The sequence below is a fragment of the Polyodon spathula genome, chromosome 16, assembly GCF_017654505.1.
Source record: "Polyodon spathula isolate WHYD16114869_AA chromosome 16, ASM1765450v1, whole genome shotgun sequence".
Classification (NCBI taxonomy): Eukaryota; Metazoa; Chordata; class Actinopteri; order Acipenseriformes; family Polyodontidae; genus Polyodon; species Polyodon spathula.
In genome coordinates, this window is record NC_054549.1 from 29,938,592 (window position 1) to 29,965,602 (window position 27,011).

Consider the following 27,011-nt stretch of genomic DNA (forward strand, 5'->3'; position numbering starts at 1 on the left):
AGATTTACATAGAAAAAACACTTTCTAAAAAAAAAAAAAAGGATTTTTACTTAAGATTAACTACAGTGAATGTTCCTTCTTCAAATGAGGCATTAGGCTGTCATTTTTTAACTATTCATTTTTCCATTCATTTTAGATACAGAAGCTCCAACTGGCCTCTTGCTTGTGTCAGTATCCATGGTTACGCTGCCATTGCGCTTGTTTTTTTTTATCCCCACTCTTGCAACTCAAAATCCAAATATTTAAACATCCAAGTGTTTAACCAAGACTGGTGGATTGAATGTGAAGTACCAAATAAAGGAGCCGAGACATGAGCCTCACAAGGCCTGACCTTGCAACAGACGCAGGCTGTTTCACTGGAAAGGTACAGTAAGATACTGTACTCCCAAAGTTATACAGTAGTTCAAGCATTCACAGTTACGGTTACAGTGCATTGGCTTTTCCCACATTCGAAAGGGAAACCACACACAAAGGCAGATTTGCAGGATTACTTTCATCACAGATGTTAACATACACCTCTACAGGAGCTCTGCTTCAGTCAGTTTCACACCGCATCGAGGTGCATTTGCTCTTGTACCAAGTTTGAATTAGCCTTGCTTTGCATTTCACTCCCCATCCCATCACGGAGTTGGAATTTCCCATGGTTTTATTCCCATGGTTTTTTAAAGAAGATTACTGAGACGTCCCATTCAAATCAGGATTGTTTCTGTGTCTGCTCTGCACATTACAAGTATAAGTGCTTCCCTTTGTTGTACTTTCAGCTCTGAAAGCAGTGACCTCCCCGAGTGACTTTGACCAACACACCAAAGACTTTAATGGCCATATTTTTATTTTTTTTTTGATAATGAAATGGGAGTAAATAGCTAACCCACCAGTCTCCTATTCATGTTCCTTTCAGAGGTCTTTGTTATAGAATTGTATAAACCGGGATGAAGGATAAACAGCACATTTTTATTTCTGCCTTGAGCTATCTATTTATTTTTTTCTGCTGAACAGCAGCAACAATTCAATCCAGCGCTTAGGCTTCTTCTCCATTTCCTGTTGGTCAAACATGAAGTAAATTAATCTTTTTGAGGTACAGTACTCTTGAACAGTTAGTCAAGCAGAACAAGGGCTGTCAGTGTCAATGCTGTTGTTTGGAAACATGACTCCCCTTGCGAACACTTACTCCAGCAATAACACAAAGGCACATGCACAAGTATAGAAAACCACAAGCTGCTCACAATGAAAAATGCTTCAATCACAGTTATCATGTGTGTCCATCACAGCAAGTTTATTCTACTCTGACTGCAGGCTTTGTTTTGATAACAGTGACAGATGCAGAGCTGCATCCTCTTCTTTGGAGATACGTAAGAATTGCTGGAATTAGGGAGTATTTTGAGTGGCTCAATAGGCTCAGCTTTTTTTTTTAAATATGAAATAAATTTCAGATGGCTCTATCTCATCATTGTCAAAGTGCAGTACTATGTACTGTGTGAACAAGCACGCCATGGAGGCTCAGTGAGGCATCTCATTTCAACAATAGTTGAAAACACAAACGCCTGACATATCCTTTTTTTTATTTCAAGTTTTGTAATTCAAGCCTTCTCAGGTTATTCATTTTCATTCTGCAGTGTCTACACAAGAAACTTGCAGTACCCTACATAATTACAAATTACAAAACGGTCCTGTACAGTATGTATTGTGCTGTGCTGCTGCACAGTTTCCAAGTAAAGCACAGTGTCTCTTCCATTGCCTGACACACCCGAACATCTCCTGCCAGGACTCGGCTATAATTAAGCTATCCTACCTTTAAATACATGTCTCGAGAAAGGCTTCCAAACAGCAAAACAGACTGCCGGAGCATGAACCAGACTGAGAGATCATGGGCTTGATCCCTTCCCAGGACTAACTGAGCCTAGAGGCGAGTCCAAACGAAAATCCTAGGACAAGAGTGGCCACGAGAAGGATTCTGCCTGCTTGCCAGCAAGTTAGCTGGCTATGGTTCTCAAGCAAGAGAGGAGATGGGCAGACACAATGTCAAAAAACCATTTACCACAGGGCAATGATACTTTAATACTGTGCAAACACCATTTAGAATGATTATATTGCATTACGTTCTATTAAATAGCAGACACTGGGCAAGTCTCTGAAAAAGTGCTGGGAAGCTTTTAGTAACGAGATTGCCAGACAGCATTTATCGGAAGCTATTGTGCTGCTAACACCTTCTGTGAGATTGAAAAGGCTGAATTTCCCTACCACCTTGGAAACCACAGAAAATAAAATATACAGGTGGTTTTTCAATTTAATTCAATAACAAATTATTAAAAGACCAGCTTTTGAGTTGTACTTTACTTTTTGTTTGTATCAGCGTCACTACAGTAAGGGAACGAGAAAAAAGGAAACTTTGTAGAAAAAAAAAATTAAAAATCATGGTGAGTAACTTTACACGGCGACAGTCCGTGTTGATGTGTCCAAGTCTCAGACTTAATACTCCGGTGACTCGTCAGACCACCCCTGGTGGGGGGAACCGGGGTAGGGGTCCCCATCCACCCCCCCCCATCCCCACCCCACCGGGGGGCTTTCTACTGACTCTTGACGGCACGCATCAGCATGCTGGCATTACTTCACACTCCGCCACCAGAAAAGCACTCAAAGCAATCTGTGACAGAGAAGTAAATTACCTGACTCCTCATCACCATATGAAAGGGATTTCTGTAATGAAAAGTACAGAAGATCCTGAGACCAGAAGTTGGAACGTGTGTATGTGTGTGTGTGTAAATATCACACTTTGTTAGCTACACATATAATTCTCTAAAGCACTAGGGGAAAGTATATTTTTTTTTTTTTTTTTTTTTTTTTTTCTTTTTTATATTTTTTATTTTTCTATCAACATAGTTTTGGGTAGAAAAAAAAACTTTGTACTAGAAGGCCCATTGGTAGCCAGTGTCCAATATATCTGACATTGTAAAAATAGGCATTAAATAGAACATACCCAGGGCAGTAAAGGGTTAAAAGAACACTAAACAAGGCCTGCAATTCAAAGTTATTTTTTTACAGTACTGGTTAGCAGCATTTTTACTGGTCTGTCTTTCATGATGCCAAATTTATAAAAAAAAATAAATAAAATAAAAAATGAATACACTGCTGCTTACCTGTGCTGTAGGTCACATTGCAACTAGAATGAACTGCAACACAGGAACCATTAAGCAGCAAAAAACTTTTCATCCATTGCTATACTTAAAATATCTGCATATCAAAATGATAATGGTGGTTGATGATGTTGTAAGTACTAATAGGGGGCAAGAAAAGCCCTTTTATGTGTTTATAACAAATAGAGTATGCTGTAACATAAGTGGAGACTCACAAACTGAAAGTTTTCACCTAAAAATAGCAAACCAACAAAATCATGTTAAGCAACTTTTAGGGAGACATGTTCAAACACACCATGGTGGCAGCAAATCATTATCTAAGTCAGCTCCCCTGTAGCTGTTAACAAGCCTGGGACGAACCAAAAACATGGCTGTAAACCAAATGCAATCTGAGGCTTGCTTTGTTCAAGGGATCATGGAAAAAATGTTTACAATGAAAAAGATATACAATCCACAATGCTAAATTGCTGGGTTTCATGTAGGTTAAAAAATAAAAAAATAAAAGGTATCCTAGTATACAATTCTGTTTGCGATGGAGCCCATGTCTAAATCCTATGCCAACCAAGCAATCATGTCAAACAGTGTTTTGTAGTGTGGCACCTTTCATTAAACTCACAGATCAATAATCTTCCCCCATACCTGCTAGCTGTGAGATTATGCAGTACTGTCCAGAGCTTTATGTAAATGGATTTTACACTCTTATCTGAAATGGGTTTACAAATCTGGGATACAAACTGATTTGAGAGGAATGAAACATTATCAAAATATATCAATATCAAATTCTGGCAGGGATTAGGAGCGTCTCTATTTTCTATCCCCAACAAGTACGGTACGTGCTGCCTCTACAGCTGTGAGAGGTGGTATTTGTGTAGCCCAAGACTTTTCAGAGACATGGCCCTCACTTCACACTTGAAAGACTCCCCCTACACTGTTGAGCCTCAGACAGGGCTTGCAGCATACTGTACAGTACCACAGCCAGTTCAAATCCCAGCAGGTGGCCTCAACTTATTATGAAACTGCAGTTTTCCCAAACTCGCCGACACCAGCCTTGGTGTTCCTCTTTGTCGTGCATTCAAAGGGCAGCTGCCCCATTCATAATGTATAGGACTTGCTCTTGACCTCTGGTTTAAGCTTGCAAGCAGACAATAAGAAGTGGCTGTGAGGGAGCCAGCAGCTACTCGTCCCACTTCTCACAACCCAGAAGAGTCTGGAGAGGTTTAGGAGGCCAGATTTAACCAACACACAAGTGTGGAAATATTTCATTAGTCGCAATCTGCTGGCAACAGTGAAGGATATAGGGTGGTATTTACACAGGCCTTTTGCTCCTAGTCCACTGGACCAAATTTGGACAATGGCAATCTTCACAGGCTGGAGCAAGTCTCCAAGACACACTTATTCTTCCCTTATTTAGGTCTGCAACAGCAGAACTGCCGCACAAATCAAAGTGACAAAATGGCAGGACTTCAAAGCTTTCCTCACTCACATAAATTAAAGGTAAGCTTTACACATATTGGTAGTACTTTCTTCTGAATCTAATTTATCTTAAACTGGAACATGCTACCATCTGTAAAGCCTTGCCATGGGTTCAATTAAACTTGAGAACTGGATTATTGCACTGTTGTTTTGGGCATGTACTATAAAATAATTCCATTTGTATTCCCTTGGCCTATCCTCATTCATTATATCTGAATACAAACCAGTATTTCAAACCCTAAAGAATGCACAGTAGCTCTTTAAGTTTCAGTAGATGCGCTGTAAAAAGGTTTTTCCAACATGGAAATCAAGTCCTAAAATGCATGTCTACACAAATTAATTCAGTTTTCTTATTTAGATTTCCCAATGAATTCATGGAGTGATTCCCTACAGAATTGAAAGATCACCATTTTGAAAATTTTGTCCAATGTTCTTTGAGGCCATTTCCACAAAAGGAAAAGTCTGTATAATTCATTACTGTGTTGTATTACATTACCTACCCATCCAGTAGCGCTCTGAGAAGTAGATCTCATACAAAAACTTCTGAGCTAAAACTGTCAGAAACAAAACAGTTGCTGTGAGCTTGAAAATCACAAATGCCTTCTTGTTTGTTTTTTTTCACCATGGGTCACATCTGTAATCCAAGTTATTGTGATTTTCCTTTTTGAAATGCTGTCTCTTGCTGATACAGTCTCTTATCTGTCTCCATCTCTGACGTCAACGTTTTAATGATTATTACTTTCCTAATCAGCATAAAGTGGAACAGAAAATTCAAAACCTAGAAAGACAGCATGTTCAGTATGCTACCTGTAGGGCAAAAACTACACATAACTGATTGAAATTCGAGATTAGATACGGTTGAGATTATGAGATTTACGATCTGATTTAACTGGTTAGATCCTTAAATAAGATCATGATAATATGAGTTACAGCTGCTAAATCGCTGTTTGCTGGAACATTTTTCCACAGGTACCAGTGGTGTGTTCCTATAACATGTTCTGGAAGTCAAAGGGAAACAGGCCGCAGTATTGTAACCCACTGAGCTCTCCTGTATGGGAAAAAAACAGACAGGGAACTGGCTACATCTAGGTATTTCCTGAAAGTTAAATCACTCTCCCTCGCTACTCCACTGGGTGCATCTGTGAGAATCCACAAGAATACTCATTGGACTAGCATTCAAGTACTCAAATAGTGCTTGAGCACTCAAATATGCTTGATTCCATCATTGGAGGCAGAATAAAAAACAAAATGTAAAAATGGCAGAGTGCAGTATTTTCAGACACTGCCACAGGGATGGCCACGTTCCTTAACAGCTGCAACATTATACAAGGTCTAAACAAAACCTCTCAAGAGCCTATCAGAGCCTACAGTGAGAAGAGACAGCAGCTGCATCCACAACTGTCTTTCAACACTGGCTGTAAGCTTGCAAACCACCACCACCCCCCCCCCCCCCCCCCCGCCAGGGCGGTACGCAGCAATCTGCAATATATACCAATATATACATGAAAAAAATATAAAAAATATATATTTAAAAAAAAAAAAAAAAGTTTCAGTTCAGATTGCAAAGTATACCACTTTTTCAGACTTAAATAAATAAATAAATGTCTGAGCACACACTGTTCTGCTTTCTCTCCTCACCATAGAAACGTTTTGGAATCATATGAGCAATCACTTCCTGTTGAAAACTAGCAGCCACAGCACAAACTGGAACAATTCAGAGAACACTTCTGTATTTTTTGTTTGACGCAAAACACACAATTCCCTTTCCTCTAATCAATGTAGAATACCCCAACCACAGCACAGAAGGCAGAATGTCTCCGCAAGAACATAACACACATCCAAAATGTGTACAAAAATTTACAATTTTTATTAAATTAGTAATTATTAGTAATTCCAGAACATGGGAGTACTGGGGTCTTTCCATCACCTGATCCAACAGACTTGGAACTGGGAACTCAGGATCTTGAAATCTTAAGTGGCACAATATTCACCACCAAAAACTCAGCAGTGGGATCAAATCAGTACGAGCAAATTCAGCAAGCAGACAAAGTACCGCTATGGACAAAAGTTTTGCATCACCCTATAGAATTAACTAATTTTGCTTCAGAAAGTCAAATTAAACCTACTGAATAACGTTAAGTTAACATACTGAATTGCATACCCCTTTCCATATAATAAATGAAAAATTGTCAAATTGAAAAATGTGACATTTTTAAATCTAACTTGAAATACTGTACTACTATTATGGCTTTTATCATCTCAATCATAAAATGATTATTTAGAACCAGGCCAGTTGAAATGCTGTTCATTCTATAACTTCCCAATGGGTAGTTCCCATCTCTTTCTCAAGGGGAATCAGTTTTCAAACATGCTACAAGAACATGCGGCCATCCACAGCTGCAGAGCGCAAAATGCAATAGGCTATTGTACTTCCGAAGATACTGTGAAAATAAACTGGAGACAGAATGAAAAATACTGCCACACTCAGATTTAAATAATGTTATCACTGAACACTCAAGTGCCAGCTGCTCTGCATTTAAATAAACCTTAACAAATAAACTCTTGAAAGTCTGCTTCTGTCTGTCTCCTTACATCCAAGATATCACAAACATAATCACTGCTTTATAATCTTTTCATACCGATTGGCAGGTGTTTTATGCTACAAAACGACAGTTAACAGAAATGTTGTGCCTGTGATGTCTTGAATAGGACACTTAAAAAAAATAAAAAATGTAAATGAAAGTCTTAAATCTGCGTCTCAGTAGGCAAAAGTACAGCTGGATTCTATTCCTTGGTTCATGCCCCAGACAAATACGAATAAGTAGTTCATCTAAAAAGTATCAGATCATTTATTAAACTGTGACCCAGGATCTATGGGCCAGGAAGTACAGTTCTTAGATCCAGAAGAAGTAAAACTGGACAGGACGGTACTAGCATTATACAATTAATTATAAATCACTGTAAGCCAGCAACTGAAAAGGAATGTCCAACAAAAGGTACTCTGCATAAACAATTAACAGGACACCAGTAAATGCAAGGGACTGGTTTTATGTCTCCTGTCTCCTCACTTTCATTGACGGTTTACTAGAGTCACAAGTGCATGTTAAATCCCACAAAACCAGCAGAGCTACAGTTACAGCCACTTGAGATAACGAGAGTACTAGCAAATTAACCAATTAGATCTGCAGCTCTTCGTGAGCACAGCCAAGCAACACAGGATGGGTGGGCCCGTTTCCTGCCTCTGCCTTTAAAGGGTTAACCTCGACTACTTAGTTGCCACTGCAAATAAGCCCAAAGAGGAAGTGAGCAGATCTGCTACAGGAAAAGGCATTGTTTCTGCACAGAACATCTACAATCCTGACACACATGCAGCACTGCCTTGTCCAGCTGGAGCATTCTGTGATGCACGCCTTTTAACAGGGAAAAATACAGGGAAGGAAATCGGGCTGGGGAAAGGGCAGCTCTGGAATAACACACTGGGTTACCCAGTCTTCGAAGAAAAAAAAAAAGGGTTGAGTCACTTAACACAAAACTGTGTACAGTAGCACAATCTCCTGTGTTGATTGTAAACACCGAAATTTACACATTACACATTCCCCAGTATAACGCGTAAAGCCATTTGACTGGCGTGACATGCTGCGTCTGCAGACAATCAGTGTGTTCTATGGTCACAATGCATATACTTGTAGAAACACCATAAGCCAAAAGAGACTCTGTTTATTAGGGGGTTATGCAAGTCACATCATGTGGAGGGTTCCTCAGAACACTTTACCACATTCTTTCAGTTCTCCCAAATCCTAACCAATAACAATGCGGTATTTACAGTACCCCCAGTGGTGCTGTTACCATACTACTCTTCCAGTAGTTGCACGGCTGTGTTCAGCACTTGGAAAGTACTAATGAGAGCAGAATATCATACAGGAGCTTATTTAAGCCTTTACTGATGACCTTCATGGTAATTTGGACATTTGGCCCTCATTTCTCCAGTTTACATTAATAAAAGAAGAAATTATCTGTATTTACAGAAAGAATGCAACAGATCAGCCTCTTTACCTGCAACTAGTGTCTCTTAATGAATGTCCAAAACTAGATGTTTATGATCAGTGCTTCATTCATGTTTTTTTATTGAAACTGTGAGAAGCAATCAAGGGTTTTGATATTAATTCCTAAAAGGCTGAAGTTCAGGTGCACTCTACCACTCTTCTATCACCATAGCTAGACAGTGCATAGCAGCTAAAATATGATAACACTGCATGCACCAACATCTGTCAAAAAAGACCCGAAACATAACAGTTCCTCCCTTCCTCACCCATTTTACAGAAGACAAAACACCAAAGGCAGGGGTGGCAACACAGCTTAACCCCAGCAGAGCGCTGCCGGATGGTATAATATGGCATTTTTATTGCAGTTTGTACAATGCAACATTTATACCAAAGCTGTAAGAAATTACCACTACTGCATTTTTGAAAACTTGACACTAGGATAATTTTCCTAGGCTAATTCAATTGCATGTTATAAGCAAATCATCTAGGAGCTTACAGTTATCTTATTTCACTGATGCTTTTTGCTGCCAGGTACGCTCTCTGCTGATCTCTTTTCCAGGGGTTACATTGTGCAAGCATGTTCCAAAGATAGAAAAACCTGGGAGAAAGCTTCACTCTACTAAAGAACACTGTTTCCCAATCCCTTAGCATTAACAATTTGGCCAGATTGCTCCCTGTCCTTCAGCTCCAGATACCTGACTGACATGCTCTACCACAAATTTACATTCTTGCTCAGCTCCAATGTAAAAGAACACAGAGCTCTCAATGACTGGTCTCCAAGCCAGCATTTAGATGTGCCCCAGAACAAGGGAGTGCCTATGAGATTCAGTTTAGAATCTAACTCAGCCTTGTGAAACAGAGTTAACGGCTCATTACCAGGGATATAAAAAGAGAAATCAATATAGCAATATAGCACAGTGTTTCAAGGACAGGCGGCAGGAAAGAATGGGGAAGTTTCTCCAATTAGAGCTGTACAACAGGCTATGGGGGTTGATTTCCACATTGTAGCCGGACTGCTTCCAACTAAAAGCTTACTGTATCCAGCTATAAAGACAGATGGGACTAAAAACAGGATGGCAGAAACATCTGGTTGCTTAAGAATCATACTGATGCATTAAAAAGTGTTAACACTGCAAGCCACATTTGGGGATTTTGACATCTCTTTTAAAAATAAATAAATACAAATAAAATTATATATCTTATCTTCATTTTGCGTCATTATTTGGTGACAGTTTGCTATGTTCATTTGCTTACACCCTGTTCACAATTACCACAGACAGTACAGTGGCTGAATTGGCTGGGAGATGTGCTGTGACCCAGATCTTTGCTTACAGCATTCATGCATTTGGAAAAAAAAAAAAAAAAAAAAAAAAGGTAATTTCCTGTAGAAGCAGACTGAACACCATCCACCCCCAAATGGAGACAGGATGTGGCATAATTTCAGATAACGTAAATTCAGGTATAATAAATATCGGCAGCTCATGCTCTGTTTTTTGCACACAGCCTAGTGAAATATTGCGGGGTGTTCTGTAACACTAAATAAACTTGAACGTATTATAAATTAATAAAAAGGGGTGTAAATAAATCAGAGTAGGGAACCTCAGAAATTGCCTGCAGTTCCAGCTCTTCAACCCGACAGTGTGCTGCAGCGTAAGAGTTAATGACACAAACAACTTATCATATACATGAAATAAATCCACATTCTTTATAATCAGCAAACTGCAATTACAAGACAGGATTAACCCCAGGGTCTCTTCTGTTACTTATTAATACAAATAACTGCCACTTTTGAATGTGATTACAGGCAGCAAAGACCAGACTGCTTTGTCATTGCAAGCAACTGGATGGTAAAAGGTAACGGTCAACAGAAATACCCATAAACAAAATGGTTTGCACCGTTCGATTTAGTAGTTAGCAATTGGGTTCCTATTAGTTGAGGGCCAATGACTCAATCTGTACATCTTAAAGGCTGGCTGGTAATACAGTATTAGGGTATGGAACTGGTGTGTGGCAGTCTGGGTCAAGCTGCTCTGGTTATTGAATTTTCACCCATCTCCCTGACTGCGTAGCAAGGTTAAAGGAACTATACTATAAAATGGAACACTTAACTGTAAACAGCCCACATACCACACACTGTGAAACCTGTACTGCTTGCTAAGTACAACTGTTGTATCTACACTACTGCAAAGTTACAGCTGAATACATCTTAATAAGAAGTTGGGGAAGCACAGCTATCTCAGCTTACCAACTATCCTCACAAGTCTTAGCATGAGATAGCCCCAGTCTAAATTCTAACATTTGCTGTTCAGCCTAATAAAGCATTCCAGTCCCAAGGTCCCCAGCAAGTGCCAAAAATGTGGATTATTTGTTACCAAGTCAGTGTCATGTTTTTACAGGGGGAAAGGCACTAGGCTGAAAGTAACAGAAGATAATTGGCACCTAAATGGAGTCGCTGCCAAAAAAGTCCATATTCTTTTGCAGTTAAGGAAAAGCTCTGGGTCAATCTATAGACTTTAAATGGGTCTCTGCGCTAATCTCCTCTGCCCAGAGAGAGGAGCCACTTAAGGTCATTTCAAAACACTTTCCAATAATGAAAAAGTATCATACCAAATGCTGCATGATCAGGTGTAGAAAATTTGAATTTGTTCAGGGGTACTAGTTATTAGGGGGTAATAATTACTTTTATTTTGTATACAGTATATAGGAATGTGTGTGTTTGTGTGGTGGGAGGGGATCAAGTGGTTGGGAAAGTTTGAGAGCAGATGGCGTGAGGATAGAGCCAAGGGAAATTTCCACTCCTACAGTACTAGCAACAGTAGCATTGTAAGTATGTTAACTTACTGAATCACAGAAGTCAAATTCATTTTCACATGTCTTCACTGTAATAGTAATAAAAACTCTAAAATATCGTCTTTAGCGCTTCTTTCTGAAATTCAGTTCAGTTTTTCGAATTCATTACTATTCTACTTCTAATCTCTAAATCATTTTATCACCGCTTAATGCTCCTAGTCTGAAAAGCAAACGGCATGGAGTAAATACATGTGCTTAAAAGTTCACACTTGAATAGCTGTATTCTGAAAGCTATTTTAGCTTAGGAAAAATCTATTCATTTGCTTAGAGTTGTCACAGTCATACTAGTCTCTTACTTTGATGTAACAAATTTCACATTTACAGTATATGGATTTGAAATGGGTATGTTGCGGAGGTCCGATGCCCAGGATGAAATATTTCCAGACGACTCGCTTATTTTCAGCTGAATGGTTGGTCAGTTTATTAATGATACAGAGACATATAAAAGCTAAAAACAAAAACAGTGCTAAATAGTCGGAAGCCACACAGGAAATGGTATCATTTTTGACAACTTTCAACTTTTTCAGCCCTTAAGAGTTGAACCTATAACACTAGGAGACTTAGCTTAGCTTTATCACACAGGTCTGTACTTGAGGTTTCCTCATGTCTGCCAGGAAACAGAATACACAGGCCTGAGCAATCCCAGCATTCCCTCAAAACACTCCTTATCATGAACACATTAAAATATAATTTTACAAAGCATAAGCATTCATAATCCAGTTAATTATTATTTTGTTAAAACTTTTTGAGAAGCACATTGAATCCTTTAATAAAAACAAACTGACATAAAAGTAAATGCGCCGACTCCTCCTATGGGCTGGAAGGGATCAAGGACAGTCTGCCCCACAGTCTGTCCCTCTCCTTTTTTTTTTGAAAGCAGAGCACAGACCAGGTAGGCCTCAAGTAACACCAACATGGTTTCTTTCAAAACAATCCACAAACTTATATTCATTAAAATTACCTTATGTTTTATGACTATAGTGCTTCACTGTAAGATGCCTTTCCCTAAATGTAGGTCTTTAAACAAATCAATGCACAAAATAATTCTGGTAGTGTTGTTGCTGAACCCAAAGGTGGAAAAAGACCAGCAAGGAAATAAATGGAACAGTTTCAAAAATAGAAGCTGCTGGCCAATAGGCAAAAAATCAAAGGAAAAAAGAGAGGTTCTTCCAGTGCCCTGGGCATAGGTAAGTATACCCCTGTAGAGTTACACCAATCCAACATTAACACATTACTTTAAATGTATTTGTTTTCTAGTATTTTGCTTATTATCCTGAAATCAAGAGTAATTTCACCATATCACAGGGTATGATCCAACTGAATCCAGAGCTTTGAAGCTGAAGGGCGAGAAACAGGAAGCCATTGGGGTGCTGATTTGGAACTTCAAATAATACTCAAGAAATGACACTGCACAGGTGTTGCATTTAACAAGAAGCAGCTTTACTTCAGTCCTTCCCTGGTCTGAAAGACTATGATGCATATACCTGGTGCCAAGTGCTGCTGAAAAAGTACAACTGCCTAATAGAGTAAACTGACTTCTTTAACTGTTTTCTACAGTTCACCTCCAACTAATATTTGAGATATATATAGATATAGATATAGATATATATGACTTCTTGTTAATAAACATATCAAGCCTAACGAGATAAACAAAATCAAACAGGAATACGCTTTAACCTCTAAACGTTGGATGTTTTCCAAGGCTGTAGAATGTGTTTTTTCCCCCCACTTTCTCAGCTTGTGACTATTCAATTAACAAGTAACAACATTCAAATAACACTGTCATTGTTGACTAAATGCAGACTAGTTTTGAATACTTTAAGTGCATATAATGTTTGCCATTCCAGGTGTCCAGTATGGACTTTAAAAAAGCAAGAAGAAGAAGAAGAAATGGGAGTTCTATTTGCAAATACCAGAATGATGGCTCTGTTGTCCTTGTGTTTGTGGCAAGGCAATGTCCCTTTAAACGGGTGTGCATTGCTTAGCAACAGTCGAGTCAAATTGAGGAAGCTACTTAAACCAAAGTTGGGGCCTGTATCAAAACAACACATTCTGAAATCCTTTTTTCTTGGCAAGGGTTGGTTTTTTCAAGCTGCAGCATTTAGCTTTCAACTCTAGTCTTTTTTCATATCCATTGTTAATACTGAAACTTGCCGTCTAAACGGATACAGGGTTCAAGATCACATAAGCACCAGGTTTCAAGGGTAGCGGTTTGTTGCAGTGCTGTCAGGAGTCATACCTGCTGGCTGTGTTTGGGTTTGTTTAACATCTTCACCATGGGTGGCTTATGCTGTCATAACACTGTCAATGAGGTGCAAAGGGCACTGTGCAAAAGAGTTACTGTTAATATGTAGTCCCAAAGAGACAAATTGATTGGCAGGGCTCCTAACATAACTTTCCACACTAGCCCTAGGCATTTAATCAATTAGACCCAACGAATTAGGATTATCCAGAGGTAAAGATAAATCCAGGCTTTAGATAGTGCTTGTCCCAAATGACGTTTTCTGAATTTAGGAATAAAACAACTTTAACAATAAGAATTCTAAATTTAAAAAAAAAAACAGCAAGAAACAAGAAAATTCTGTTCCTACCTGCAAATAGCTGCTTCTAGTTTTATATGTTAATGTGGTTTTTGTCCATTCTGCCAGAAGAGGCAAACATTTCAAAATCTAACCATCCTGTGGTATTAACAGTAGAACGGATGAAGGCATTAGCCAAAATTTATACAAATTTATAAATGTAAAGGAAATAATTTGTATTCATTTTTATATAAAAGGTGTATAATCTGTTCAGACCAAATTTATTTAAAGTACAGCAGCTGACAGTGGAAGAAATTAGATATTATGGTAAATTTGCAAAGCCATATTTACGCCTTGTTAGTGCATTTTTTTTTTTTTTTTTTTAAACAACCTGGTAAATTAAATGTTTGGTGTTTTTGCTTAAAAATGATTAAACCGAGGTTGAGGATAGCAGTAATAATCTGCACACAATCGCATTGTTGTTTAGCAATTCACTGGTATAATTTGAAAAAAAACATTTATATTCACCAAGCAGGTGTGGCCTTACTTGAGATCTAAATTAAACATGTCATCAAAAACCTCTCGTGATAAATATTCACCTGGGCTGAAGTGACTGACAACCGTCCTAGTGCTGTCAGCATTCCAATCACCGCTCGTATAATACCGGGACAGCAGAATCCTTTACATTTTACCAATGTTAAACAGTGATGTATTCGCTTATATTATGGAAACACAGTCATACACTAAGATAAGCGAGTATAAAACCGATTTTGTCAACTGAAGTAAAGCTCAACATGTTATTGCCGTGTTCTACAATGTATGCATAATACCGTGCTTCACTTGCTGCATACAGTATGACCAGTGTTGTATTCAAACGGGGTATATACAGTAGAGTCATAGTACCGCTTAGTACTGGAAGATGCTGTCATTCGAGGCATGTTTTTTTGTTTTCCTATTTCTGCGTCAACTCTCCAGACCAATCCATTACACCTATGAGATCATTTCTGCTATCGAGTGAAAACACAAAAAAAAAAAAAAAAAAAAACATTACATGGATTGCATAAAAACAACCGTCTGTTTTTCCATCAGTACAAAACCAACATGCACGTTTCTGCAAGATAAATACGTACAACACTGACAGTGGTTTGGAATCCTTACCTAAAAGCAGTAGTTTCACCTCTCTGGCAGCTTTCTCTCCATCTTCTCTCAGATTTTTATCAATCATTTTGGATCTTTCAGATGCGGCTTTATCTTCGGTGCTTATGGTACAACCCATGGTTCCGACTGCACACACACACCCAACACAATTACACACTACTCGAGAGGGTTATAAAATATAATATATCAAAATAAGATGAAGCACAAATAGTCCAGTCCCTTCCTAACCCTCAGATATGTTCTCCCTATCTCTCACAGACTGGAAGATTCTTCTTCTCAGTTATGCACTTTTGATATTAAAAAAGTCCCTTTTGTAGTCGTTTGCTCCCGTGTCCTCTAAAAATAAAAATAAAAAACACAAAATACGAAGGTTTTTTTTTGTTTGTTTGTTGTTGTTTTATTTCCCAACACGTTGCAGATTGTGTTCCATTCATAAACTCCAAAATCTATGCTAGAACTTGGTTTTGTTGTTTTTGCTCCAAAAAAAGAAAAGCGGTACAAAAACACATACAACAGGCTGTTTGATACTGCTGAGAATAAATACGTTTAGACATAAAAAAAAAAAGTTATTGTTTTCCTTTAATTCCAAAAATGCATACAACAAATATGGAACTGAAACAAAGTTGATTTACAAGCGCCAGTAAGTTGACAGTATAAATCTGAATGGTTTTACAAAAAAAAAAAAAAAAAAGAAAAACAAATTAAATCAAAAAGGTCACATGCAGCTGCCCGTTGGCTCACTTTTCTGCAAAAGTCGCGTCGCTCCGCTCGCAATGCAACACAATTCAAAAATCAAGTTTTGATTTGTTTTCAATATTTTGTTGTCGCCACACCCGACCCGTTATGAAGTTCCTCTCAGTCTCAAAAAGACACGAACTCACCAAAGACACCCCCCTGCAGAGTCCTCCTCCGCCCAACGCCCACCTTCACCGCAACCAAGTAAGTGCTCATGGTAATTGTAGTTTTCTTAGCATTTGGCAACTGATCGGTGAACTCAATGCGACAGATTTACTGAAGGACTGATATGGTTGCAGCAACAGTATAACGTGTTGTTCTTTCTGATTTAAAATGGCAAATATGTATTTGCACTGGAGACAATACAGATAGTGTATTTAGTCCAGTGTCCATGTATGTACATATACCATTATACTATTGTAATATTGTATTAATTATGCTTTCTGAATCAACCGTTGTATCCAGTCAAAGCCTTGATAAATAAACCAGAGGAAACACTCAAACAAAATGCAATTAGGTTGCACAGCTGTTTTCTCTTTTTGCATATGCTTGTTACCTTTCACAGGTGGAGCAGCTGTACCTTCATGTGATTAGGACAAACAGCGGTCATGTAGGACAGTCACCACGATCCCTCTATTGGCTAGATTATATCTGACAAGTTTTAACAATTACCATTTTACCGATTTAGACCCACAGTACAGAAAGTGCTTAGATAGCTCTGGTTAAATTTGAAGAAAAAAAAAGGCTTTTCCTGAAAGCTGAACCAGAGCGGTAACTTTACAGTCCTCGTGAAGCAGATGTCTTCTGATCTTTAATCATGCAGAGGGTGGTAAACTAGCAGTGCCGCTCCTGCTTGCCATTGCCTTCTGGCCACTCGGCCACTCTGTCAACTAAACAGCCTTACCTCGCAGCAGGTTAGTAGGAATGTGTTTAGTTTTAGCTCAGGCCTTTTGTACACTGACGATATTTAATACAAACGCCACACTTTTTCAGAATGTTCTTCAAAATAAATATTTTTTATGTGAGCACAGATGCTTTGTGATCTCTGTTGATTGTCCATTTCCCGAAGCCCTTAGTATATTGCAGTAGTGTACTGATAGTATGAATTGGTAATTTGCAGACGCTTACCCTTACGGAAATAACCTATAGAAAGTCCTACAGTTAATTGGTCAAGTCCTATAAAATATCCTATAAGATTCCTTTAAAACCTTTTTAGTTCTATGGAGTGTCCTATAGTACTACTGTAGGGAGACCCTTTTGAGTACTATAGGAGGATATTTTTTTTTAAAGAATCCTTTAGGATTTCTCTAAAAACCTTTTTAGTCCCATAATGTCCTATAGTGGCACTATATGATCCTATAGGACATTTCTGTAAGGGTTTTATCCAAAGCGACTTACAGAGACTTGGGGGTTAACTGTGCACCAACAACTGTTGCTGCAGAATCACTTACAATAGGACCTCGGTTTTACGTGTCATCCGAAGGTACTGTATTAATGAGTATACAGTGTAGTCCTTAACATACTGGGTTTAGTCTTCCATTTCTACATTACTCTGTTGTAGCCTGTACCGGCATTTACTAGGCGTAGCAAGCTTAGATCCAGTAGTTTCTTTACATATTTACACATATATTTTAATGTACAGTCTGCTTACTTTAATTATTTACTCTGCATTCTCTTTACTTAGTGCAAACCATAGTTACAAGGAAACAGAACCCGAAAGCGGCATGAAATAGATATTTACAGTATATAAACATTGGTACAGATTGTGTACCCTAGGGTCTAACTATTCAATATAAATGAAGCATAGACATATGTGTGCTACGTAGCTAGACTATGTGTTTAAAAAAAAAAAAACCTTATTCAAGTCATAATACTGTAGTTTATTTGAGGGTCCCTTGCAAATACTCCCTACCCCACTCCCTTCTACCAGAGCCCCCTTCATGTATACTGCAGTGACAGTGAATAGTGCTTACATGTCACGAGGAAGAACCCTGCAAGCAGCCACAGGCAAAAGCGACAACTGTGTTCCTTCTGGTAATTCAAAAGCGCCCTCTTGTGACACAAAATAGCATTCCAGATCCTTTTCCACAATGTAGTGTAGGTTTCCGCACTAGTTTCTCTCATCAGTTCTCTATTATCGATATAAGTTATAAGAAATCTTATCTAATAGGAAGCCCGATAGGTACCACAAGACTAAGCACATTTCTGTTCAAAGTAAGTGGTGTTTGAACATCTGAATATCTTGAATAATTGGGGAGGGAACAGTCACATAAATAATTAAAAGATTACCAGCACAGGGGCACCAGTAATAATGTTACTAGAGATAATAAGAAGTAAGAACATTGTATTTGAAAAGCTGCAGCAGTGACTTGAAAAACATATGAACATTCATAAACGAGAGGAGGTCATTTGGCCTATCAGTGCTTGTCAGGATCCTAGAAACTGATTGAGCTTAACATTTTGTCACGTTGGGTCTTAAAGAACCCACTCTCTGTATATGAAGTTTTTCCTACACTTTATCCTAGCTCCACTTAAAGAGTAAGTAGTGGGGTTTCAAAAAATATTGCATTCTACATCCCCACGTGCTGTTACAACTGTTTAATTAAAGTGCCTGTCATGTTTCTTTTCATTGTTAACATCCTGACAACTTTTTACACTTATAACCTTTAAAGTCTGTTTCAAAGCTCTTTTCAAAATGGCCACTCTAGTGCACTGATGGTGAAAAGCAGAGGTCTCCAATCCTGGTCCTGGAGGGCTGGTGTCCCTCCTGGTTCTTGTTCCAATTGTACACAAAATTAATTAATTAGATTAATTAAGCTTCTAATAAGCACTTAATTGGTCCAATTAAGTAATTTAGAGTGCAGTTGGAATAAAAACCAGGAGGGACACCAACCCTTCACGACCATTATTGGAGACCCCTGGTGTAAGGATTATTGTTGTTGCTGTTTGACAATGTGAGCAATAATCCTTACACTGTCAGTGCACTGGAGCGGTCATTTTGAAAAGAGCTTTGAAACAGACTTTAAAGTTATAAGTGTAAACATTTATTTACGCTGTAAGAACTCGTGGGGACGTGCAACGCTGTATTTTTCGGAACCCCACTACTTACTCTTGTGGCAGGGAAGGGGTTAAAATCACCCTGCCATTATGAAAACGTTTAATTGATAGATTATGTGTTAATTGTTTTAAAAGTTGGTTCGTATTGTAAATTAAAGCCAACTGCTAGTATTTAAGTAGAGCCACCAGGCTGTTCAGAGTCCTTCCTGTGAGAAGAGCACCCAATGTGTGTCATAACGAAAGGTACTGTGTGAACCTTTTCATGCTTGTTTTGTTTTTAACAGGTAAACAGCTTAGCTGTCCTGTTTATTTAGTTAGGTTCCTGATGTATGTAGTCAGCACTCCAAAGTAGAGCTAGATTTTTGTTTTGTTTGTTCTTATGTGTTTAAAATAAAGTGTGCTACCACCCGTTTTACTATCCATCTCCTGTGCGTGAATTGGTCACAAAGTGCTGAAAAAGAGTCCGATGTGACCCTGTGTGGTGAGCATCATGTTAGACTCTTTAATTTCCAACTGTTTCACTGGCTCTTATTAGCGCTAATCTTGGACTGTCAATGTTAGTTTAAATGCGTGGTCTTGTGAAACCAGCTGTTAAGTATTTGTTAGGTTTAACTTTGTCAACTCTGCTCTTCATTCAACTCTCTTCAGGCCCACAATGTCCTTTTGGTAATGGGGGAAGCAGAAGTGATAGAATTTGAAGTGTGGTCTCACCAGTGGATTGGGCAACCTCATCATAACCTTTTGATTTAAGCAATACACCTTTTGTCTATACTCAAGTATTTTGTTTGCTTTTTTGATTGCTTCCCATGCTGTCTGGTTGCTGACGGCGATGAGTCTAATACAACATCAAGGTCTTTCTCCTACATGTTTGTGACCAATGTGTAACACTTTACATTGGTTGACATAAAATGGCATTTTTCATGTCTCTGCCCAGTTCTATTGGAAATATTGTTTTATCAAATTGTTACAGATTGTTTTCTTGCAACTTGAAGATGAAGCTGGCCAAGTTGCTATGGTGATAATGACATTCCTTGTGTGAGCCATAGTTTCTGAGAGAAGACCATTATTTTGAATTAGTTTTGTGGAGGTATTTTGGTTTGTTTGTTTATTTAAACATGTTAGCCAATGGTTCTCTCTGCTGGTGCTCATTGGGAGCTGTCAGTCAATGGGTGACAGTTAGCGATGGCTACGCAGCAGCACAAACAACTGGGTACAGAGTAATTGCTAGCATGTAAGGTTAGTGAATGATTATAGAAACAGTTTTTTGGATGCACATGAAACCACATGCTGATACATGATCTTTATGATGTGAGTGCAAAGTGTACAGCAGTTGTACTGCAGATAAGTTGAACACTTGCTTACCAAGTGGATTAAAAAGAGTGTCTGAATCGGTTTCAATTAAGGGAACAGACAAGTGGACTGTAATCATTAATTTTTTTTTGTGTGGTCATAAAAATCACATAAGCCAAATAAAGATGGTAAATGACTATGTAAAATAATGCAAGCTAGTTACATTAATAAACCCTATGTGGCGCCCCAAACCCCTGCCAAAACACCATTCTCTACCCTCTGCTGTCCTTGGCTAGCTCCCTTTTTCTAAGTTCTCAGCAATGCTGACTTTGATCTAAATAACCCAGAATGCACAGTGCTGATTTCAAAGTCTTTACATCTGGGTTTGGTGGTGGGGAGTACTGCTGGTTAATGTTTGAGCAGAACACACGAATGGGCAAGAGCGTACCTTTGACCTGAGCACATCGATAACAAAACATTGTGTTTTGTTTATGTGGAGGAAATGTAACTCTCCCTCAGCAGGGCTGTGAGAGAGGTGAGGGCCACAAGAAAGCTTTCTATTACCACAAAGTGACCAAGTTATACACTGAGGCCACTTGGAATGAAGAGGCAGGCTTGTTTACATTGGACCACACATTACATGATATACATAACTGATCCAAAGTGCAGCCAATTGATCTGTAGATGAGTTTTAGTAAAGGAGCACATTTCCAAAGGTGGTATGTCTATCTATTTCATATTAATCACAGTGTCTTAGAAACATTACATCTGCCATCAATAATACAAATATTGGTTATGGGTTACCTCTTCGTATCACTGAATAAATTTGTATACCTATGAACTTTTGCTATTCATTTGTTTTGTAGGGTCATGAAAAAAGTTTAGTGGGGAGCAATGAGCAATTCAACAAAATTAAAAGGACTTTCAGCACTGTGCTCCAGTATTGTATACTGAATGCAAAGCTGCAGTCTGACTGTTCCAATAAAGAAAGACATTTGCACTTGAAGAACTTTTTCATCCATAACTAGAACAACGCATTCACAATGGACACTCCATTATATGGTGATTTCAAAATATTTAAATATACTAATTTATTTATATATTTATATATATATATATATATATATATATATATATATATATATCTAAAAACACAAGTATGCCACAGCATTGTCTAAATGAACAATAAACAGAACCAAGCTTGAACACCATTAAAAATGACTACATTTGTTTTATTGTCAGTCTAAAACTGCCCCTAATTGCTATTTACACTATACAAGCTAGACATGTAACAGGAATATAAAGGGTTTGCATTTATATACATTATTTATAAATGCTGTTGTGTAAGCCCAAATACATACAATTGTTATCTACTTATTCACCCTCATTTTTAACATTTTTATACCCTTGGTGTATAGATCAGTACTCGCTTGAGGATTTTCAGTCCATTCGGGCCTGGGGCCCTGTTCTTGTCTCGGTTATTGAATTGAGCAGGCCAGAGCCCTGTTCCAATTAGGTCTTTAGTGTTAACAGGTGTTCAATTAGGTCATCAGGGAGCTGGTTGAATAAAGTTCCTGGATTAGAATGGACTAAAAAAAAAAGCCACAAGTGAGAATGGCAACTCTTAACAAAGACTACAACTGTGTACCATGAGGCAAGAACTCAAAACGTACTGCTTAATTTCCCAAGAAACTTAGTCGTATGAGGTTAGAGATCAAAGTCAAGGTCGCCAGCACATACATTGTTTATACTGCACAACACTGCAAGTATGAAGTCACTACCTCAAGAGCCTTTCACTATAGCAGCAGCAACTTTGTGAAATTACCGAGACGAAACGGTTCGTTTTTCTTGTACAATACCCATGATCAAACTGTGTGTACCAAGTATGAAGCCAATATCTCAAATGCCTTTATCATAATTTGGAATCTTCCCTTATAAAAATTTACTACGTTATTTTTGCACAGAATTATATCATACTTTTCCCATTGTTATAACCAGTGGTGTAGTCCTAAATCAGAAAGTACCGGAACAGCAAAAAACAGATTTTCTTAAGCAAAAATTACACAAATTAATGTTTTTTTTGTTCATGGAGCTTCAGGTAACATTTAATTGGTAGGCCTAATTTTACACTACATTCTGAATACATTTTCAAGGACCTACTAGATTTGATCTCATCAAAAAAAAAAAAAAAACACAGTGGTTCTGGTACTGTAAATTGTGAGAAAAAAAACAAAGCAAATAATTAATCAATTAGTTTATTGTGTTTTTTTTTTTTTTTTTTTTTTTTTTTAATAAATGTGTAGCACATATGTATGCTTTTGTAAAATATATAACATCTTAAATAGAAGTGCGGTTTTTGACTGGTTTAAAAAACACGATTAGCCTACTTTTTGGTGGGGTGTTGAAAAAAAAATGTCACCGCTGCCCTTGATCAACCTACCGAGCTAATTCAGAGACACAAGGAAAACATGGACAAAATCCAGCCCACTGCCACCTCATTCCTCTCCCACCAAATACACAAAGCAGCTTTAAACCAGTGTTTATGGCCAGTCGTAGGATGCGCTTTTGCTCACAGCTGTCTTCGTCATCGTGTTTACTAAAAAAATTGTTGGACTTCTTAAACTTTAGTACTGTAGTTTGCAATACAAGTTCCTAATGTTCTCTTCATTGCATCACAAGGACGGCTGACTGAATCAGACAGTTGTGTGTGACTTGACTCTGTAAACATTTAAAATATGCGCCGGTTATCGGAGACTCCAATTCGTGTACCATCGGAAGTGGCACGTAGGGAATCAGATTTTTTGGTTCCTCATGCCTATTCAATGGCATGGTATAGAAAGAAGCTGTCAGCAGTCAGGAGCTTTATAAGCATTTTCATAACAAATCGGTAAAGACTCTAAAGTTAATTATTAAGTCAAGGTTGTACCTATAGAAAAAAGTACCGGAACAGCGTTACAGCGCGTTCCGCCTCGACTACACCACTGGTTATAATTTGCATTTACAAGAGTTTACCCTGGTTTGCCAAGTTTAATAATATTCTTTACCATACCTTGCTATCACTATGCTTTATTACACTTTGCTATGTCTTACAATGGTAAACTTTTAGAAGGAATATAGAAATCAGAAAGTCACATGTCAACATCAAAGGTGATTTGGCCAAATGAGTATAATAACACTAAAAATATTATTTTAAATGGCTTATGAAATTTTAGTAGTGGAATGTGTGATGTTATACATTTCTAAAAAGTGAGTTCTGAGATTGCAGCCTTCCAGCAGGAGTAGAATAATGACTTTACGGCTCTCTTTCCCCAGTTGAGGCCAGTATCTTCAGCTCCAGGTTTTTAACACAGTTTGAACTTGTTTCCACTTACCTGTACAAATAGCATTTGAACCGATCTGGATCCAAAATGAGATTTGGAACCAAATAAATGGATTTTACACAATCCAGTTTCAAGGGACAGCTTTGGAGACTTGGAAACACTTTCAGATTATTCTCGGGTTCTACCTGTCCCAGTACCTGTCCCATCAGGGTTGCATTTTATCACCATTAAATAGCTATAATAATAATAATAATAATAATAATAATAATAATAATAATAATAATAATTAAAAATAATTAAAACACCCAAGTTAAAAAAAAAAACGCAATGCTAGTTTCTAGAAGTGCATGCATATTTTGGTGAATTAAAACATACTATAGTTAACAAGAGGCCAGTTTTTACAGAGTTTGATAAAACTCCTAAACAAAGCCATGTCTATAAATTAAGAAATCAATTATACAATAGACGTAACATCCTCTATTGCGAACAGCAATAAAAAAAAAAAAATAACCCAACAAATTGTCTATTAAAATAGGACTGGGTAAAATATAAACAGGCTTCTTGCTTAGGAATAGCACTTTTTAAGTGCAGCTTTCCAAGGCTGGAATTAAAATAACAACAATGTTGTAGTTTACTGTAATCTGCTTGTAGTGCCAGGGTTCTGTATTTGGTGTATTCTGTTCAAAGTGCCATAGCTAAGAGACAAGCACATTGAGCTTTAATATGTATTAACCCGATTGCACTGAAAACATTAACACTGAGAGTCAGTTACTGGATGCGTTGTCACTTAAGCTAAAATTCGACAGTACCTAAGCCACCTGTCTACTTACAAATTCACCCCAGTTTTAATCATAGGATCAACTTGGATTTGACAATTCCTATGCATCTTATGATGTGTGCTAATAAAGTCACAATCTTTTAAAGGCACTGTTTTGTACTGTTTTGCTAGGGAGACCGGGCTGACTGTATGCACGTTTGTTAGGAGTTATACTTTTCACAGTTCTACTTGTAAAATAACTTATCATTTCAGCCTTTATATAAGCTCTGATATAAAACGTCACTGTGCATCATTGGTGTCTGTACAGTATTAGCAATACTTTATAGGGATTAGGGTTAACATGGGGTTAGGATTAGGAAGGTGTTGTGAAGAGTTGCACTTTTCTAAAAGTCTGTCTGAGCCCTATCATAAGTTTTAGCATGAACAAACTGGGTACCCCCATACCCTTTAACTGGAAGTATACAGGTTTGCTTGGCATCACTGTCATAACATCACAGAGCAAGAAAACCTAAACTGCTTTAATACCAGCTTATATTTATATATGGGGAATTCCTAGACTTGGCAGGCTGACAAAAATCATATCGACCTGAAGAAACAAGTATGTTTGTAAATATGTGCTTTTGCAAATTAGCATGCCTCACCACCACCCCACCACCCTCCCAAAAAGAAAAAAAAAATAGAATCAAGCTGGTTTATCCTTGTAGTTTCTTCTCTATTATCTACAGTAAAATGTGTAATTAAAATTTCAGGCATTGAGATAGGGTAGGTTGATCCATTTGCAAAGCCGAGATTTTACAGTCCCGTATCCGAGGGTTCCACTTTAGTGCATCTTCCCAGTGATATTTCTAACCCCTAGTGGCCACCGCCAGCATTGTCGCTTCCCGTAGTCCAGTCAATGATGATGAAACTCAGGCTCATTATCATAAACAGGACTCCCAGACCTGCAAAGCACGCAGCCTGAAAAACAAACAACAAATAAAAGAATAAGTGGATTATCACATTCAATTCCAAAAGCAGTAATGGTACAGTATGAATTAGACAGACTTGGTTTTTGTGATTTTATAATGCATACAGCTACATGGATCAGACAAAAAAACTATCAAGTAGTTTAAAGGTTTACTTTATACCATCTACATGACGGTGAACCAGCTTACCTGCCCGGTATCTTATTATGTGTGTTTTGTATACATTTGTACTGCTCTTTCTGCTTCGATACTTATATAGCAGGTTAACTTCATCATAATTGTTTTCTCTAATTGGGGCCGTACCTGAAAAGACTACATTTCAGTGGTAGTTTTAGAAATAAATCACCAGGGGTGTGCAACTGCAACGCTGGGGGTGGAAATCTGTAACCAAGCCTTTTCCTCATAAAACATGCACACAGAAGCACAAGCCCATCGTGGTTGAATATGCCTTGGAACAAGGAGCTTTAACATGTACACATTCAGGAGCCATAAGAGGGACAGCCAATTTACACATTCTGTACATTGCAGATGTTTCTGAGCCAGTGGATGGCAGCCAGGCAGCCCTGATTCTCACCATGATCTTGGGGAGGGAGCGCATGGGTTCCTCTTCAATAGGCACGATGCGGATGTAAAAGATCGCTGGGAAGATGAAGATGAGGCAGGGAGCAGACGTGGCCCCTAAAAAAAAGAGACAGAGAACAAGGGTTAGCTTAATTATACTAAGGAGACCTGTCAAAACTTTTAAATACCATAGCATATATTTTTTACAAATCAGTCTACAAAGGAGATTTGAAGACTGGGATGGTAATATCTTCTGTCGGATTGTTTGGAAAAGGGGCGTTCTGAAATTCCTATACAAGAACAATTTCATCATGTAAACATGACCCATTTAGATATAATCCTGGAGAGTTTCCTGAACTAGAAAGCATGACCACCCCCTTCACCCACCATCAGAGTGAGGGGAAAGGTTCGACAAAATATCAATTTTGTGTTTCTTTATTTTCTTCTGGTTTAACCTTACTCTGAATCATTTTGCACAATGCTGCAGTCACCAAAGCTGCAATCTTCAGTCATTATAAAGCAATCTCTTTTATTTTACCACTAATGATCAACCACTGTACTTTACCAGGCAAGGCTGCGCAGTGAAATTGCAGTCCACTGTACTTTCTCCATCCTAATACTAAGCATTTGCTGTGTTTTACATATGTTATCATGTTTTACCACGCTTGTGTATAAGTGACCCTGCTTGTTACGAGAGTGCTTTGTCACACATGGAATACCACAGGGAGCATTTTGTTTTTGTAACCATCATTTGGAACCACAGCCTGTTCTGTTCTGACCTTTCTGAATTCTTGTTAGTCCCAGGTGCTGTTTGAACAACTGCCCTTTAGCATCAGAAGTGTATTGATTCCACAGTGTTCTACTCTGCATCTATTTTTTCTCAACCCCACTTCACCTGAAGGAAAAGCCACAAAACAGTTTGAAGTTTCAGGTATAGGAATGCACAAGAGCTTTCTCTTCTTACTATATACAGTACCATAAACACTTAAGACACAAGTACTACCCCAGCCAAAGGAAAGACAACTTGAGATATACTTGCAATGGCTGTTTCAGTTTCCAAAACAATAGTTTATCAGAGTAAATGTACAACCTTGTTATACTACGCACTTACCATAGTTTACCATTGTTTGC

At 38.1% G+C, this 27,011-nt stretch overlaps 2 protein-coding genes across 2 annotated transcripts in view; both read right to left on the bottom strand.

Moving 5' to 3' along the window:
• The window catches only part of LOC121329128 (guanine nucleotide-binding protein G(i) subunit alpha-2), a 66,622-nt gene extending 50,581 nt beyond the window's left edge, over positions 1-16,041 (bottom strand). The window contains exon 1 of the mRNA XM_041274504.1: positions 15,175-16,041. Within this exon, the coding sequence (XP_041130438.1) occupies positions 15,175-15,292 (118 nt within the window). The 5' untranslated portion in view covers positions 15,293-16,041. The remainder of the gene's footprint in view (positions 1-15,174) is intronic.
• Positions 16,042-24,856: 8,815 nt separating this feature from the next.
• LOC121328479 (sodium-coupled neutral amino acid transporter 3-like) overlaps positions 24,857-27,011 on the bottom strand; it is a 29,815-nt gene continuing 27,660 nt past the window's right edge. The window contains exons 15-16 of the mRNA XM_041273164.1: positions 25,894-25,997; positions 24,857-25,311 (exon numbers count right to left, since the gene is read on the bottom strand). Coding sequence (XP_041129098.1) covers positions 25,207-25,311; positions 25,894-25,997 — 209 coding nt within the window. The 3' untranslated portion in view covers positions 24,857-25,206. The remainder of the gene's footprint in view (positions 25,312-25,893; positions 25,998-27,011) is intronic.